The sequence below is a fragment of the Rhinopithecus roxellana genome, chromosome 12, assembly GCF_007565055.1.
Source record: "Rhinopithecus roxellana isolate Shanxi Qingling chromosome 12, ASM756505v1, whole genome shotgun sequence".
Taxonomy (NCBI): Eukaryota; Metazoa; Chordata; class Mammalia; order Primates; family Cercopithecidae; genus Rhinopithecus; species Rhinopithecus roxellana.
Window position 1 is genome coordinate 25683555 of NC_044560.1, and position 14921 is coordinate 25698475.

General features: G+C 47.4%; 1 protein-coding gene across 1 annotated transcript in view; it reads right to left on the reverse strand.

The window, feature by feature from the left end:
* Nucleotides 1-4842: 4842 nt before the first annotated feature.
* Nucleotides 4843-14921, reverse strand: part of SDHB (succinate dehydrogenase complex iron sulfur subunit B) — a 37404-nt gene continuing 27325 nt past the window's right edge. Inside the window, exons 6-8 of the mRNA XM_010373027.2 lie at nucleotides 10971-11072; nucleotides 9609-9731; nucleotides 4843-5064 (exon numbers count right to left, since the gene is read on the reverse strand). Coding sequence (XP_010371329.2) covers nucleotides 4987-5064; nucleotides 9609-9731; nucleotides 10971-11072 — 303 coding nt within the window. The 3' untranslated portion in view covers nucleotides 4843-4986. The remainder of the gene's footprint in view (nucleotides 5065-9608; nucleotides 9732-10970; nucleotides 11073-14921) is intronic.

Below are 14921 nucleotides of genomic sequence, written 5' to 3' on the forward strand. Positions count from 1 at the left end.
CCCAGGCTGGAGTGCAGTGGCCAGATCTCAGCTCACTGCAAGCTCCACCTCCTGGGTTTACGCCATTCTCCTGCCTCAGCCTCCCGAGTAGCTGGGACTACAGGCGCCCGCCACCGCGCCCGGCTAGTTTTTTGTATTTTTTAGTAGAGACGGGGTTTCACCGTGTTAGCCAGGATGGTCTCGATCTCCTGACCTCGTGATCCGCCCGTCTCGGCCTCCCAAAGTGCTGGGATTACAGGCTTGAGCCACCACGCCCGGCCCCTTCATTCTTTTTATTGCTAAGGCTGCTTGGCCTTAAAGGGGCTGTATTCCCTGAGCCAGCTGGGAAGGAGCCACACCTGCAGCTCGTCTCGTCTCCTTAATGAGGCAGGAGGCCAGATGAAGCTTCCTTCCAAACCACAGAGGATGTGGGAGGCCCTGCCATCTGCTTGGGGTTACCTTTGGGGAAGTGGCTCTCGGTGTGTGGTCATTGAGGAGGTCTGTGACCCAGACTGTCTTCCCGGATAACCGTGTCTGAAACTTCCAGTCCCACATGGGTGAGAACCGACTGAAGTTTCCCTTCTAGGCTGTGGCTCTCTTGGGAGCCCATGCAGAGGGCGTAATAGGCCTGGTCCCAGGGGCAAAAAGCTTGAGAAATCACTAATTTGGGCCAGTTTATTCCAGAGCATTGTTTTACTTTTCGATTTCTCTAGTTTCACCAGATTTTTATAACAAAAGAGGATTTTTTTCACCTAGTAAATCCTGTTGCTAAGATTATGGCTATCTAGACACACAGTAAAGTGGGGTTTCAGTTTTCTTTTTTTTTTTTTTGTTTTTGAGACAGGGTCTCTCTCTGCCTACCAGATTGGAGTGCAGTGGCGTGATCTCAGCTCACTGCAGCCTCGACCTTCTGGGCTCAAGTGATCCTCCCACCTCAGCCTTCTGAGTAGCTGGGACTACAGTTGAGCACTACCACGCCCAGCTGATTTTTCTGTTTTTTTTTTTTGGTAGAGATGGAGGTTTGCCATGTTACTCAGGCTGGTCTCGAACTCCTGGGTTTCAGAGATCCACCTCGGTCTCCCAAAGTGCTGGGATTACAGGAGTGAGCCACTGTGCCCGGCTGAGTTTCAGCACTTTGTATGGTAGTTATCCTGGGGCCAGGAAGGGAAGGGGCCCGAAGAGAATTTGACCAATGGGAGTCCCTCCCTGCCCTGAGCAATGTGACGGGAGAGATGAGAAATAAGCAATATTAGCCTTGCACGGAAAAACCATCCTCCCAACAGGGAGGCCTCTAGCTCTGGCCAGTCATGTCAGAAATATACCAGGTGTCAACTCCAGAGGGCTGGGAAGGAATTACTCTTGCAGCCTCCCAGCATTAACTAGAGAGTCAGATAGTAGGTACTCAAGACAAATCCGTTCACTTGAGTTTATGGAGCATTTACTCTCTTGCAGGCAAGATGCTTTCACATTTACTCTTATTTAGATTTCTTTTTTTTTTTTTTTTCTTTGAGACGGAGTCTAGCTCTGTCGCCCAGGCTGGAGTGCAGTGGCTGGATCGCGGCTCACTGCAAGCTCCGCCTCCCGGGTTTACGCCATTCTCCTGCCTCAGCCTCCCCAGTAGCTGGGACTACAGGCGCCCGCCATCTCGCCCGGCTAGTTTTTTGTATTTTTTAGTAGAGACGGGGTTTCACTGTGTAGACCAGGATGGTCTCGATCTCCTGACCTCGTGATCCATCTGTCTCGGCCTCCCAAAGTGCTGGGATTACAGGCTTGAGCCACCGCGCCCGGCCTCTTATTTAGATTTCAACCATAATTCTGAGAAGGGAATGCTGTTAATTCCCATTTTACAGATAGGAAAATAGAGTCACAGATGTTCAACATGTCCAGAGCTAGGTAAGAACGGATGGCTGGCTTCAGTTCTACGAAATTCTATTTTTATTTTTAATTTCTTTAGAGGCAGGTTCTGGCTCTGTGATCCAGGCTGGAGTGCAGAGGCACAATCATAGTTCACAGCAGCCTCTAACTCCTGGGCTCAAGCAATCCTCCGACCTCCCAAAGCGCTGGGATTATAGGTGTGAGCCACAGGGCCAGGCTGGAAGTATTATCTTGTAAATGAAGGCACATTGGGCACAGAAGTAACATACAGGACAAAATACTGTTCCGTTCCCTGCACAGGTCTGCAGTTTTACTGGAAAAGCCTTTGTGACTGTCTCAATAGAATATTTGTCTCCAATTCAATGAAAGATTAAATAAGCAGTAAATTAAACTATCAGTTGATAACATATACCAATTTATCTTGGAGTTCAACTGTGGAGAGTGACCATCAGAGTCAACCCAGCCTCTGATGACATTGATCTGAAGTGGCAACTCCCAAGCTACACCCTGCCTCTTAGCAGTTGTTGTGGACCCATCTTTACAAGGCATTAAGTTGTTCATGAGAAGCAGGGTGTGCTTGCTTACACCTGTAATCCCAGCACTTTGGGAGGTCGAGTCAGGTGGAACGCTTGAGTTAGAGATCAGCCTGCCCAACAAACACGGTGAAACCCCGTCTCTACTAAAAATACAAACATTAGCCGGGTGTGGTGGGTATGCCTGTAATCCCAGCTAGTTGGGAGGCTGAGGCAGAAGAATCGCTTGAACGCGGGAGGTGGAGTTTGCAGTGAGCCAAGATTGCACCACTGCACTCCAGCCTGGTGACAGAGAGAGACTCCAATAAATAAATAAATAAATGAATAAATAAATAAATAAGTCATTCATGAGAAAAACCCATCTTTTCTTACAGATCTGGAGATTAGAAGCCAAGTCAAAGTATCCATGAATCCAAGGAATATGACCTTTCCCCATGCTGATAGAAAGCCATTAGGTCTGAACTGGGGAACAGAAGCTATCCACAGACATGGCCCGCAGTTCAGGTTCCACTGTCTTTCAAGAAGCCAGCTGCACTCCACAATCTTAGGCTTCAGCGCCACAGGGCCGTGTACCGTGTGTCTCACTGAGATAGTCAAGAATTCCAAGATGCTGTAGTGAAGGGTACGTGGCCCTGTTCTCAAAATTTCTGATGTTCCTTTTTCCTTTGTGACCTTGGCTCCTAGGTGGCAGGAGGGAACAAATCTTGTTCATCCTTGTCCCCAGCACCTCACCTTCCATAATGCCTGAGACAATGCTTGTTGAATCAACCCCTTTTAAGCCAGAAAATGCTCATTAAGGCTCATTCTCGGCGAGTCACACGTTTTCTCAGCTGCTTGCCTCAGGATGCATGAAGCTTTTGTTTTCCAGATGATCCAGAGGTTTCCAGCTGCAACTTAAAAAAGCACCCTTGGGTGAAAAGGTGAATAGGGACCACCCAAATGTGCCTTAGTAGGGGAATGGTGAAGTAAGGGCACACCCATGCCACAGTGCTCTTAAGCTGCAGTTCCAAAAATTTTTACATACACATACACACAGATTAAGGTAGGTCTTTATTAGCACTGAAGTCCCTTGTATGTGAGGTAAAAATAGAAAGCTGCTGGCAGACTACAGGGTACCCTGTTTTTCTTTAAATCTTTAATAGGTTAAAAAAAAAAAAAAGAGACAGGGTCTCACTATGTTGGCCTGGTTGATCTTGAAGTCCTGGCCTTAAGCAATCCTCCCACCTTGGCCTCCCAAAGTGCTAGGATTACAAGTGTAAACCACTGTGCCAAGCTTTTTTTTTTTTTTTTAAGGGATGGGGTCTCACTATGTTGCCCAGGCTGGAGTGCAGTAGCTATTCACAGGCACAATCATGGCAAACCATAGCCCGAACCTCTTGGGCTCATGCTATGCTCCCGCCCCAGCCTCCCGAGTAGCTGGGATTAGGGGCACACGCCACAGCTCCTGGCTCTACGGTGCCTTACTTTTGAAGGGAGAAAGTTTTAAATATGTTGCCTATCTGTAATAACGTAGGGTGTGGAAGGAAATGTCTAAGCTGTCAACAGGGGATGAGTTTGGAGGAGCTTCCACTTTCACTTTCCCCCTTTCCCCTTTTTTGCATTGCTTTTTTTTGTGGAGACAGGGTCTCACTCTGTTGCTCAGACTGGAGTGCAGTGGTGTGATCGCAGTCACCGCAACCTCCACCTCCCAGGCTCAAGTGATTCTTCTGCCTCAGCCTCGCAAGTAGCTGGGATTACAGGCACGTGCCACCACTGCCCGACTAATTTTTCTATTTTTAGTAGAGACAGAGTTTCACCATGTTGGCCAGGCTGCTCTCAAACTCCTTACCTCAAATGATCCACCTGCCTCAGCCTCCCAAAGTGCTGGGATTACAGGCGTGAGCCACCACACCCGGCTGTGCAGTGAGCCTCCCAGCCAAGGCAGCGGTGCTGTGGAGTTCATGTTTGCAGTGAGAAGCCCCACGAGGTCCTTTGTGGAACTAACTGGATTCACAGCTGATCAGGGTCATTGCTCTGTGCTGGAGGAATCTCAAACCTGGCCTCACCAACGCATCCAAAGACTTACCAAGATTTAGTTTTCAGTAATTCTGGTACTGAAAACTATAGAAACTGGGATGACATGGAACACTAACACTGAGTGTTCAGAGTAAGTGCCAGGCATTCTCATACCAGATAAAGTAGGCACAATTATGGATCCCATTTGCAGATGGGCAAATGGAGCAGCATAGAGGTGAAGGAACTTGTCCAAAGTTGTCCAGCTGGTGAGCGGCAAAGTTGGGAACAAGCCGCAGGCCCTGTCTGATGTCAGTTCCACGCCTCATCACTTCCTTCTAGCTAGGGTACCCCACCCCTGCTCAGCTCTGGGGCCCTGTCCATCTCTCCAAGGACAGGGACTCCTGGCACCTTCACATTCTTCTGCAGCAAGTAAAGGAACAGGGTTCTTTTTTTTTGTTAATAAAGTAGAATAACATTTATTTCTTAAAATTTTTATTGTACATGCTGTATTCATGGAAAACCAAGATCTTTAAAGGAACTCAAATTAGATATAAATTATGTTCAGCTCTGAGCTGGTTTTAAGTCATGTTTAGCATGGAAACAGTTAAACTGAAGCTTTCTTCTCCTTATAGGTTGCCATCATTTTCTTGATTTCCGCAATAGCTTTCCCTGGATTCAGACCCTTTAAAAAAGAGAAGAGAATCAATAACAAATGATAACTGAAACTGAATGGGAAAACCCAAGATCTTGGGTGAAACTCCTTCCTCAGCTAGTTCAGTGTCAAAGCAAAGTGAATGCAAATCAAGTCCCTCAAAATCACAGGAGTTGGGCTAAGGGTTCTCTTCTACCTAACAGGCAAACAGGCCCAGGGCAGAGCTGCACTCTCTGACTGCTCAAAGACACCCAGGATAGTGTCTCTTCTAGGACTACAGGCCAATGTCAAAATCAGCCAGATATCTCTAAATCTTTTACATCATCACCATTATTATTAAATCGGTAGCAGCAGAAATCAGCATATACCAGCTCTCAAAGGTATGTGGAAGAAATGACCCTATTAACCCTTTGTAAAACCAGGATGAGTTCAACTGGCCAATACCATTGGTGTTAGCTGCAGTTTGCCCCTACAGCTGTTAACATCTGCTTTGCAGGAGGCATAATAATTAAACCCACTGAATGCCACCCTCATTGAAGCAGAAAGAGAGACAGGCAAGTACTTGGTAAAATGAGACAAGGTCTTATCTGACGTTAGTGAAGGCTTCCCTCATTTTAGAAGGATAGGTCTACCCCCCTAAAGTGTTGTGGAAAGAAAGAAGAAAAGGAAAGAAAGAAAAGAGATCTTGAGAGAAGAAGAGAAAGAAGATACTTTTTTTTTTTTTTTTTTGACAGGGTCTTGCTCTGTCACCCAGGCTGAAGTGTGATCATAGTTCACTGTGGCCTGGAACTCCTGGCTCAAGTGATCTTCCGGCCTCAGCCTCCCAAGTAGCTAAAACTACAGGTGCATGCCACCACATCTGGCTAATTAAAACAATTTTTTGGCTGGGCGCGGTGGCTCAAGCCTGTAATCCCAGCACTTTGGGAGGCCGAGACGGGCGGATCATGAGGTCAGGAGATCGAGACCATCCTGGCTAACACGGTGAAACCCTGTCTCTACTAAAAAAATACAAAAAAAAACTAGCTGGGCGAGGTGGCGGGCGCCTGTAGTCCCTGCTACTCGGGAGGCTGAGACAGGAGAATGGCGTGAACCCGGGAGGCGGAGCTTGCAGTGAGCTGAGATCCGGCCACTGCACTCCAGCCTGGGCGACAGAGCGAGATTCTGTCTCACAAAAAAAAATAATAATAAATAAATAAATAAATAAATAAATAAATAAATAAATAAATATTTTTGTAGAGATAGAATCTCACTATATTGTCTAGACTGGTCAAAAAGACACACTTCATATACTAACATGGGATAATCTCCAAAATATAATGGGTGAAAAAATACAGATAAGTGTGATATAAAAAAGGCAGAAGAGGACACATACGCATTTGTGTGCAGCATAAAATACCTCTGAAGTTCACACAAGAATCTGACTTCTAGGGAGGTGGCTGGGTGGAGTTGGAGGGAGACTTTTCACTGTATAGCCTTCTCAATCTGGAACCACCTGCGTATTTCCGGTCACCACAGGGTCAGTAAGGTGTTTAGACTTAGAAGGTGGTACATACCCAATCCATGCAGGAAGAAAGAGCACTGGATGGGGAGGCAGATGGTCTAACTCTAGTCCTACCTTCCCACTGACCTGGCAGTGATCTTGGGCAAGTCACTCCCCTCCCCACCTGGGGCTCAATTTCCCCATCTTTACAAGGGGGTTAAACTTGATGGTTCTCAAGTCCCTTCCAGTTTCATGATCGGCCTATGTCTACGTTTCAGTCCCAACTTCCAGCCGTTTTATAGAAGGGAGGGCAAGGCGCAGAGAACCTGTTCTTGGCTGTCTCATTGTCTGCTGCACCCATCCCCTCCATGCACAGGTTTGTGACCAGGAATGCACCTTAGAGTCACTTGCAGAGCTTCTGAAGAAGTACACAGCCAGGCCCCCCCACTGAAGATGGTGTCTCTGCCTCAGACAAGCTCAGTGCTGTTTTTAAAAAATAATAGCAGGTGACATTTATTGAGTGCTTACTCTATGCCAGGCACTGCTCCAAGCGTTTTCATAGCATAACTTGCCTCAGAGGTCAGTAGCTATTCATAGGCGCAACCATGGCAAACCACAGTCCTGGGGACAGGACCCAGATGGAAGCCCAGGCAATAGCGGGGAGCTGGAGCCTGGGGGCTCCCCCGGCGAGGCCACTGGAAACACAGAGGGTTTCCAGGCAAAAAAATCACAAGTGAATTCTACAGCTTGGATGTGATGTTTTCAAATACATGATGTATCTTTTTTTTTTACTGGTAACTGGCCACCCTACAGTTTTCCACCTTGCTGTCCACTGACTCACTGCAACTTTTAAGTGAAATCACTCGTCCACAGTCTTTGCTCAGAAGGCGGCCATGTTCTGAACCACACAGTCCTGGCCCTTCCCTGCTCACTGGGCAAGGCTGACTGGACCAGGGCTCACACCTGCTATGGTCTGAATGTGTCCCTGAAAGCTCATGTGTTGAAAACCTAATCCCCACTGCAACGGTATTGAGAGGTGGGACCTTTCAGAGGTGATTAGGTTATGGCGGCTCTGCCCTCACCAATGGATGGCCATTATCATAGGAGGAGGTTCCCGATAAAAGGATGAGTTTGGATTAGCCAGGTGTGGTGTGTGCCTGTAGTCCCAGCTACTCAGGAGGTAGGAGGATCACTTAAGGCCAGGAGTTCCAGGCAGAAGCGAGCTATGATTGCACCACTGCACCCCAGCCTGGGCAACAGAGACCCTGTCTTTAAAAACAAAAAAGGGGCTGGGCGCGGTGGCTCAAGCCTGTAATCCCAGCACTTTGGGAGGCCGAGACGGGCGGATCACGAGGTCAGGAGATCGAGACCATCCTGGCTAATACAGGTGAAACCCTGTCTCTACTTAAAAATACAAAAAACTAGCCGGGCGACGAGGCGGGCGCCTGTAGTCCCAGCTGGGAGGCTGAGGCAGGAGAATGGCGTAAACCCGGGAGGCGGAGCTTGCAGTGAGCTGAGATCTGGCCACTGCACTCCAGCCTGGGCGACAGAGCGAGACTCCGTCTCAAAAAAAAAAAAATAAAAAAAAAAAAAAATAAAAATAAAAAAATAAAAACAAAAAAGGGATGAGAAGGGCTGGGCATGGTGGCTCACGCCTGTAATCCCAGCACTTTGGGAGGCCAAGGTGGGCAGATCACCTGAGGTCGGGAGTTCGAGATCAGCCTGACCAACACAGAGAAACCTCATCTCTACTAAAAATACAAAATTAGCTGGGCATGAGTGGGGAATGCCTGTAATCCCAGCTACTCGGGAGGCTAAGGCAGGAGAATCACTTGAACCTGGGAGGCGGAGGTTGTGGTGAGCCGAGATTGTGCCATTGCACTCCAGCCTCGGCAACAAGAGCGAAACTCCGTCTCAAAAAAAAGGATGAGCTTGGGCTCCCTTTCTCTTGCCCTTCTGCCTTTTGCCACGGGGTAATACAGCATGAAGGTTCCTGTCAGATGCCAGTACCAGCCTCTAGAACTGTGTGAACTGTGTGTCAAATAAACTTCTTTTTTTTTTTTTTTTTGAGACAGAGTCTTGCTTTGTCGCCCAGGCTGGAGTGCGGTGACCGGATCTCGGCTCACTGCAAGCTCCGCCTCCCAGGTTTACGCCATTCTCTTGCCTCAGCCTCCCCAGTAGCTGGGACTACAGGCACCCGCCACCATGCCCGGCTAGTTTTTTGTACTTTTTTAGTAGAGACAGGGTTTTACCGTGTTAGCCAGGATGGTCTCGATCTCCTGACCTCATGATCCGCCCGTCTCGGCCTCCCAAAGTGCTGGGATCACAGGCTTGAGCCACCGCGCCTGGCCATAAACTTCTTTATAAATTACCCAGTCTGTGAAATTCTGTGATAGTACCACAAAACAGACTGAGACAGAACCTGGCCAAAGGGCAGCCAGTCTGTAGCCAGCTGTGGCCTCTGATGTGCAGGCATGAGAAGCTGAGCTGGGCCAATGTGACACCCTCTTGGGAACCTGTGCTGAGAAGTGCTGGGAGCAGATGGCGGGTGGCTGAAGCTGGAAGTGTGCTGGGAGGCAGAATCCAGGCCAGAGAGAGCCAAAAGCAGCAGCAAATGCAAGCAGGAAGAGGAATGAAAGCCAGAGCTTTGAGTGAGAGAAAACCTCCACAGAGCTGAAGGAAAGAACAGGCTGCTGGAGAGCAGAGCAGATTAGCAGCCGACATCGCAAGAAAGAGATGGAGAAGAAATGTAGTCCTCACAGCTGCCCGCATTCCGATGGCTTTTGCTTTGTTTCCTATGAAGTCAGGCTGAACGCAGGTACCTGCCCATGGGTTCCTGTGCATCCTTAATGCCCACAATGTCCCTGTGTAGCCCACAAATAAAGCCTGCTCCTCAGGTGGCCTGAGTCAGTCTATTCCTTGCAACTAAGAGCCAAACTAGCCCCTAGGTTCACACTGAAGGGACAGGCACATGCTGCTCCCTTTTCATCTCAAGTGACTAGGGTTGCTCTCCACCAATCGCCTCTTTGTGGGCACATGCTACCTCTGGCATGTCAGCTCTGAGGCAGAGCTGAGGGTCACCAGCCCTACGTACCTTAGGACAGGTCCTTGTGCAGTTCATGATGGTGTGGCAGCGGTATAGAGAGAACGGGTCCTGCAGCTTGGCCAGGCGCTCCTCTGTGAAGTCGTCTCTGGAGTCAATCATCCAGCGATAGGCCTGGAAAACCAGGGACTGATTAGCTGAGCTGCCACCAACAGGCCAAAGCGGTACCCTGGCTCAACTCAAAGCTCTGGGAGTGCAGAGGAAAGGGAATTCACTCAGTTTAGATGCCTCATCTCCACACTAATTCTTGTCCATCTTTCAAGGAAAGGTTCCCAACACGTGTAGCTCCACTTGATTAATGGTCCCTGCAAACCTTTGATCCATACTGCACCTGGTACCCGGGTGCTTCATTATACACACTGGGCATCATCATCTAATTATTTCATGTTGCTCAATAGCTTCCTACCCAGCTTATAATTTGGTGAAGGCAGGGACTATATCATATAACCCTCTTATCTGTCTTTATGGCACCTACCCATGCTAGACTCGCTGTCTCTGAGTAAAGGAATGATTTAACAGACCTGTCTACAGATAGTATTTGTCCCACTTAACGATTCTTTGAATTCGCACAGCCCTCTCAGCAGCCTGAATCAGAAGCTGAAACGAATTAATCACATGACCATGGACCTGCTCTAGCAGTGTTACTTAGAGGACCTCTACATCCCCAACAACTCGGAGCAGCTGGTAAAGTGACAAGTGTGAGCGTACTTCATTATTCAATCTTTACATGGCTGGGAATCAATACTGCTCATGTGGTCACACAAACCTGTAACTTCTCTTTCTGTGGGAAAATGAGAAAGAGAAGTTGGTTTTTGAGTTGCTTACACTATGAAAAGCACACATCTAAAAAAGCACAAGCTTTCTGGGAACAAAGACAGTGACTTTCTTTGCAGTGAACACCAATACTATTTTCTTTCTAGGCAACCCCTAAATCCAGGCTTTCATTAGCTGGGAAACAGCTTCCAATCTCAAAGCTGGGCAGTTGCCCTTCAAAGACATTGCTTTCTCCCCTGCTTGCACACTACAAATCTTACATTACAAATCCTATGAGAGGGAGACGGGGAGCCTCTGAATACCAGGCATACGGAAATACATTTGAAACATCTGCAAGGCATGGTTTGCCACCCCTTGGGGTGACTCTTACTGCACTGAAACAAAGGCAATTTGCAGACAAGGCCCCAGATTTACCGAAAGCAAGTGAATGCAATACAACCAATTACCCTGTTTGGAAATGGATGGCAATGAAGGAAACCAGGCCCCTCAGAATGGCTGGCTTACAGCAATCTATTGTCCTCTTGGACTTCTGGATGCTTCAATATCAATTTCTCTTAAAGCAATTAAGGAGAACCTCACCTGCATAAGAACTGCAGGCCCCAGATATTTGTCTCCGTTCCACCAGTAGCTGGGGCAGCTGGTGCTACAGCAGGCACAGAGAATGCACTCGTAGAGCCCGTCCTGTATGGGGAGAAAGGAGAGGCAGGAGCTTGTGAGGGGAGAGACTCTGCTATGTCTTCAGCTGATTAAATGCGACCTTTGGGGTCAGTGCATGAATAAACTGCCTACTTGCATGTGAATTTTCTTGGCAAAATCCAAGGTGTGATTTGCAGATATTTAGCAGATTAATAAAGATCTTGCAAGTGAAATGTAAACATCTGCCCAGGGTTCTTTTTTTTTTTTGAGACACTTGCTCTGTCGCCCAAACTGGAGTGCAGTGGCTGGATCTCAGCTCACTGCAAGCTCCGCCTTTCGGGTTCACACCATTCTCCTGCCTCAGCCTCCCGAGTAGCTGGGACTACAGGCGCCCGCCACCTCGCCCGGCTAGTTTTTTTGTATTTTTTAGTAGAGACGGGGTTTCACCGGGTTAGCCAGGATGGTCTCGATCTCCTGACCTCGTGATCCGTCTGTCTCGGCCTCCCAAAGTGCTGGGATTACAGGCTTGAGCCACCGCGCCTGGCCCTGCCCAGGGTTCTTAAGTCCACGTATAGTGCACTTTCCCTTCAATAAACAAGAACCTCTCACTTGTCTAAAAAAGAAATAGAAAACAAGAACACAAAAACAACTCCCATCAATTCCAACTTCCTGGAATGCAGTTAAGAGGGGAGAGATTCAAAAGCCTGGGGGCTGAAACAGAAGAAGTCTATAGCTGCTTCTGCCCTGGGCTCAGCAGAAGGGCCCTCAGGTTTTCACTGGAAACCTCAACATCATCCCCAGTGACTGCCACTGCCAATCCTGACGGAGAGCCCTGTGCCTTACACGCTTTCCTCAATTGATCATCACAGTAATCCTGTGAGGTGAGTCCAGCAAGCTCCACTTACAGGTAAAGACCAAGGCACAGAGAGTGAGTTAGGCCATGTGCCCAGGGACGTGCCACCGTAGGCAGCAGAATCAGGATGTGGCCCCGGCAGCTGGCTCTGGCTTCCTGCACTTTCACACCTGCCACACTGGCTCAATCTGCCCAACAAGTCCGAAACACAAACCGGGCTTTCTGAGTTTGGAAACAACAGAAATGGATTAAAAGCAGCAAAACGAAAGGGGCCTACTGACACCCGAGGTGATGGTTGAGAACAGATGAGACAGAACCGATAGTTGTGACTAAACCATGAGTCTTCAACCAAATCTATTTGGTTCAGCTGTTCAGACGGCTGGTGGGAGTGTCAACTGGCCCCAGTGGTCTAGAAGGCATAAGGTCATAGGATTAGGGGTCTTTAGAATAGTCATATTCTTTAACCCACTCCTAGAAAAATCCGTAATAAGAAATTAGAATGTTTTGGGGCAGAACTTGAAGGATAAAGAGGTTCATCTAGCCTTATTTCTAACAGTAAAAAACTGGAAACAATTTCATTGTCCAGCAATAGTGAAATGGTTTTATAATGCATGGTGCATACATCTGAAGCAGTAGAAAGCAAAGTATAAGTTAATGCTTATGAAGAATTTTAAGAACATGAAGAAAATGCTCACAATACCATAAGTGAAAAAAGCAGGATATAAAAGGATATTTACATTTTGGTCCCAGCTACATAAAAATATAGTGTAATAAACAAAAAACAAAGGAAATTATAAATATTAACATATTAACAGAGGTTATGTTTTGGTGGTGGAATTATCAATTTTTTTTTTTGAGACAGGGTCTTCTTGTGTCCCCCTGGCTGGAGCGCAGTGGCACAATCACAGTTCACTGCAGCCTGGAACTCTTCTGCTCAAGCAATCCTCCCATCTCAGCCTCTTGAGTAGCTGGGACTATAGGTGCACACCACCATGACTGGCTAAGTTTTAAAGTTTTTGTAGAGACAGGGTCACCCTATGTTCCCCAGGCTGGAAATTATAGCTTATTTAAAAAATGATGGAGCCTCTCTGAACCTATTCCGGTTTGGGGGCTGCCCAATTAAAATAAATACCTACATAAATTTCTCCATATTTTCCAATTATTTATTAAGTTCAGCATACTAATTCAAGGGAGCAAAAAAACGTTAAATTTTTTTTTTTTTTTTTTTGAGACGGAGTCTCGCTCTGTCGCCCAGGCTGGAGTGCAGTGGCCAGATCTCAGCTCACTGCAAGCTCCGCCCCCCGGGTTTACGCCATTCTCCGGCCTCAGCCTCCGGAGTAGCTGGGACTATAGGCGCCCGCCACCTCGCCCAGCTAGTTTCTCGTATTTTTTAGTAGAGACGGGGTTTCACCGTGTTAGCCAGGATGGTCTCGATCTCCTGACCTCGTGATCCGCCCGTCTCGGCCTCCCAAAGTGCTGGGATTACAGGCTTGAGCCACTGCGCCCAGCCGTAAATTTCTATTACGGGTTGGGCATCCCAAATCTGAAAATCTGAAATCCAAAATGTTCCAAAATCTGAAACTTTTTGAGCACCAATATGCTGCTCAAAGGAAATGCTCACTGGAGCATGGATTTCAGATTTTGGATTTGGGGTGCTTAAATGGTTAAGTGTAAGGCAAATATTCCAAAATCTGAAAACACCTGAAACCCCAAACACTGAAACCCAAGCATTTAGGATAAGGAATATTCAACTTGTATCTAGAAAACCAAACATGCTCAGGGGAACTCTTCAATCCCTAATAGTATCCCAACTGGGAGATGTTCACTAGCTACGCATCAGTCCTGCCTAGGAATGCAAGAGGACTCGTTGGGCCAGAGGGCCTGGTTCAGCCTGGACTCTGGGATGCATGAGACTCTGGGAGGTAGAAACTGAGGGGCAGAGCTGCAGTCTGAGAAGAGTGGCTCTGAAGTCTCATCCCAGGCTTACTCTGACTCACAGGCCACTGTGCTGACCCTCACTATCTCGATGGTGACAGACTGGGCACACTTACTAGGACTCCCCTTTTGTTCTTTTTTTTTTTTTTTTTTTGAGACGGAGTCTTGCTCTGTTGCCCAGGCTGAAGTGCAGTGGCACAATCTTGGTGCACTGAAACCTCCACCTCCTGTGTTCAAGCAATTCTCCTGCCTTAGCCTCCCGAGTAGCTGGGATTACAGGTATAAGCCACCACACTCAGCTAATTTTTGTATTTTCAATAAAGATGAGGTTTTATCATGTTGGCCAGGTTGGTCTTGAACTCCTGACCTCAAGTGATCTGCCCACCTCAGCCTCCCTAAGTGCTGGAATTACAGGTGAGCCACTGCACCTGGCCAAACTCCCCTTTCTTAACATTTTATGGGCAACGGGACAGGATGCTAAATATTTACCAAATCTTAAAAGGTAGAATTCATTTATTCATTCATACATCTGATACTTTTCATATATTCATATATATGTACATGTTTTAGAGACAAAATCTTGCTATGTTGCTCAGGCTGGCGTCAAACTCTTGAACTCCTGGGCTCAGGTGATCCTCTTACCTCAGACTCCTGAGTGGTTGGGACTACTGGCATGCACCACTGCATCTGGACTTTTAAAAAATTTCTATATATTTTTACAGTATTTACATAATATTTGTTGATAAAATAACATGCACCAGGGCCTAGGGATCCAGAAAGGAAGAAGACACAGCCATTGCCCTTGGCCCTGTGCAGGTCTACAGCTGGGGCTCTGTCTCCACTTGGCCCCTTCCTACCTCCACGAGTATGCAGGGAGGGAGTGTGCAAATCAGAGAAGATTTCTTCGCAGAGCAGTAAAAGTAGTGTAGAAGAAGAAAGACTGAAAACTTGATAATGCCTCTGCTTTAAGATTTTATAGCCTGTACACGGGAATGGCAACTCCCAGACAGTCAGCAGGCCAGGAACAATCCCACCCCACAGATCACCAGAAGTATGAACATCGATACTCTGTTTTGCCATTAACATTTCACTCCCATTTGTAAAGC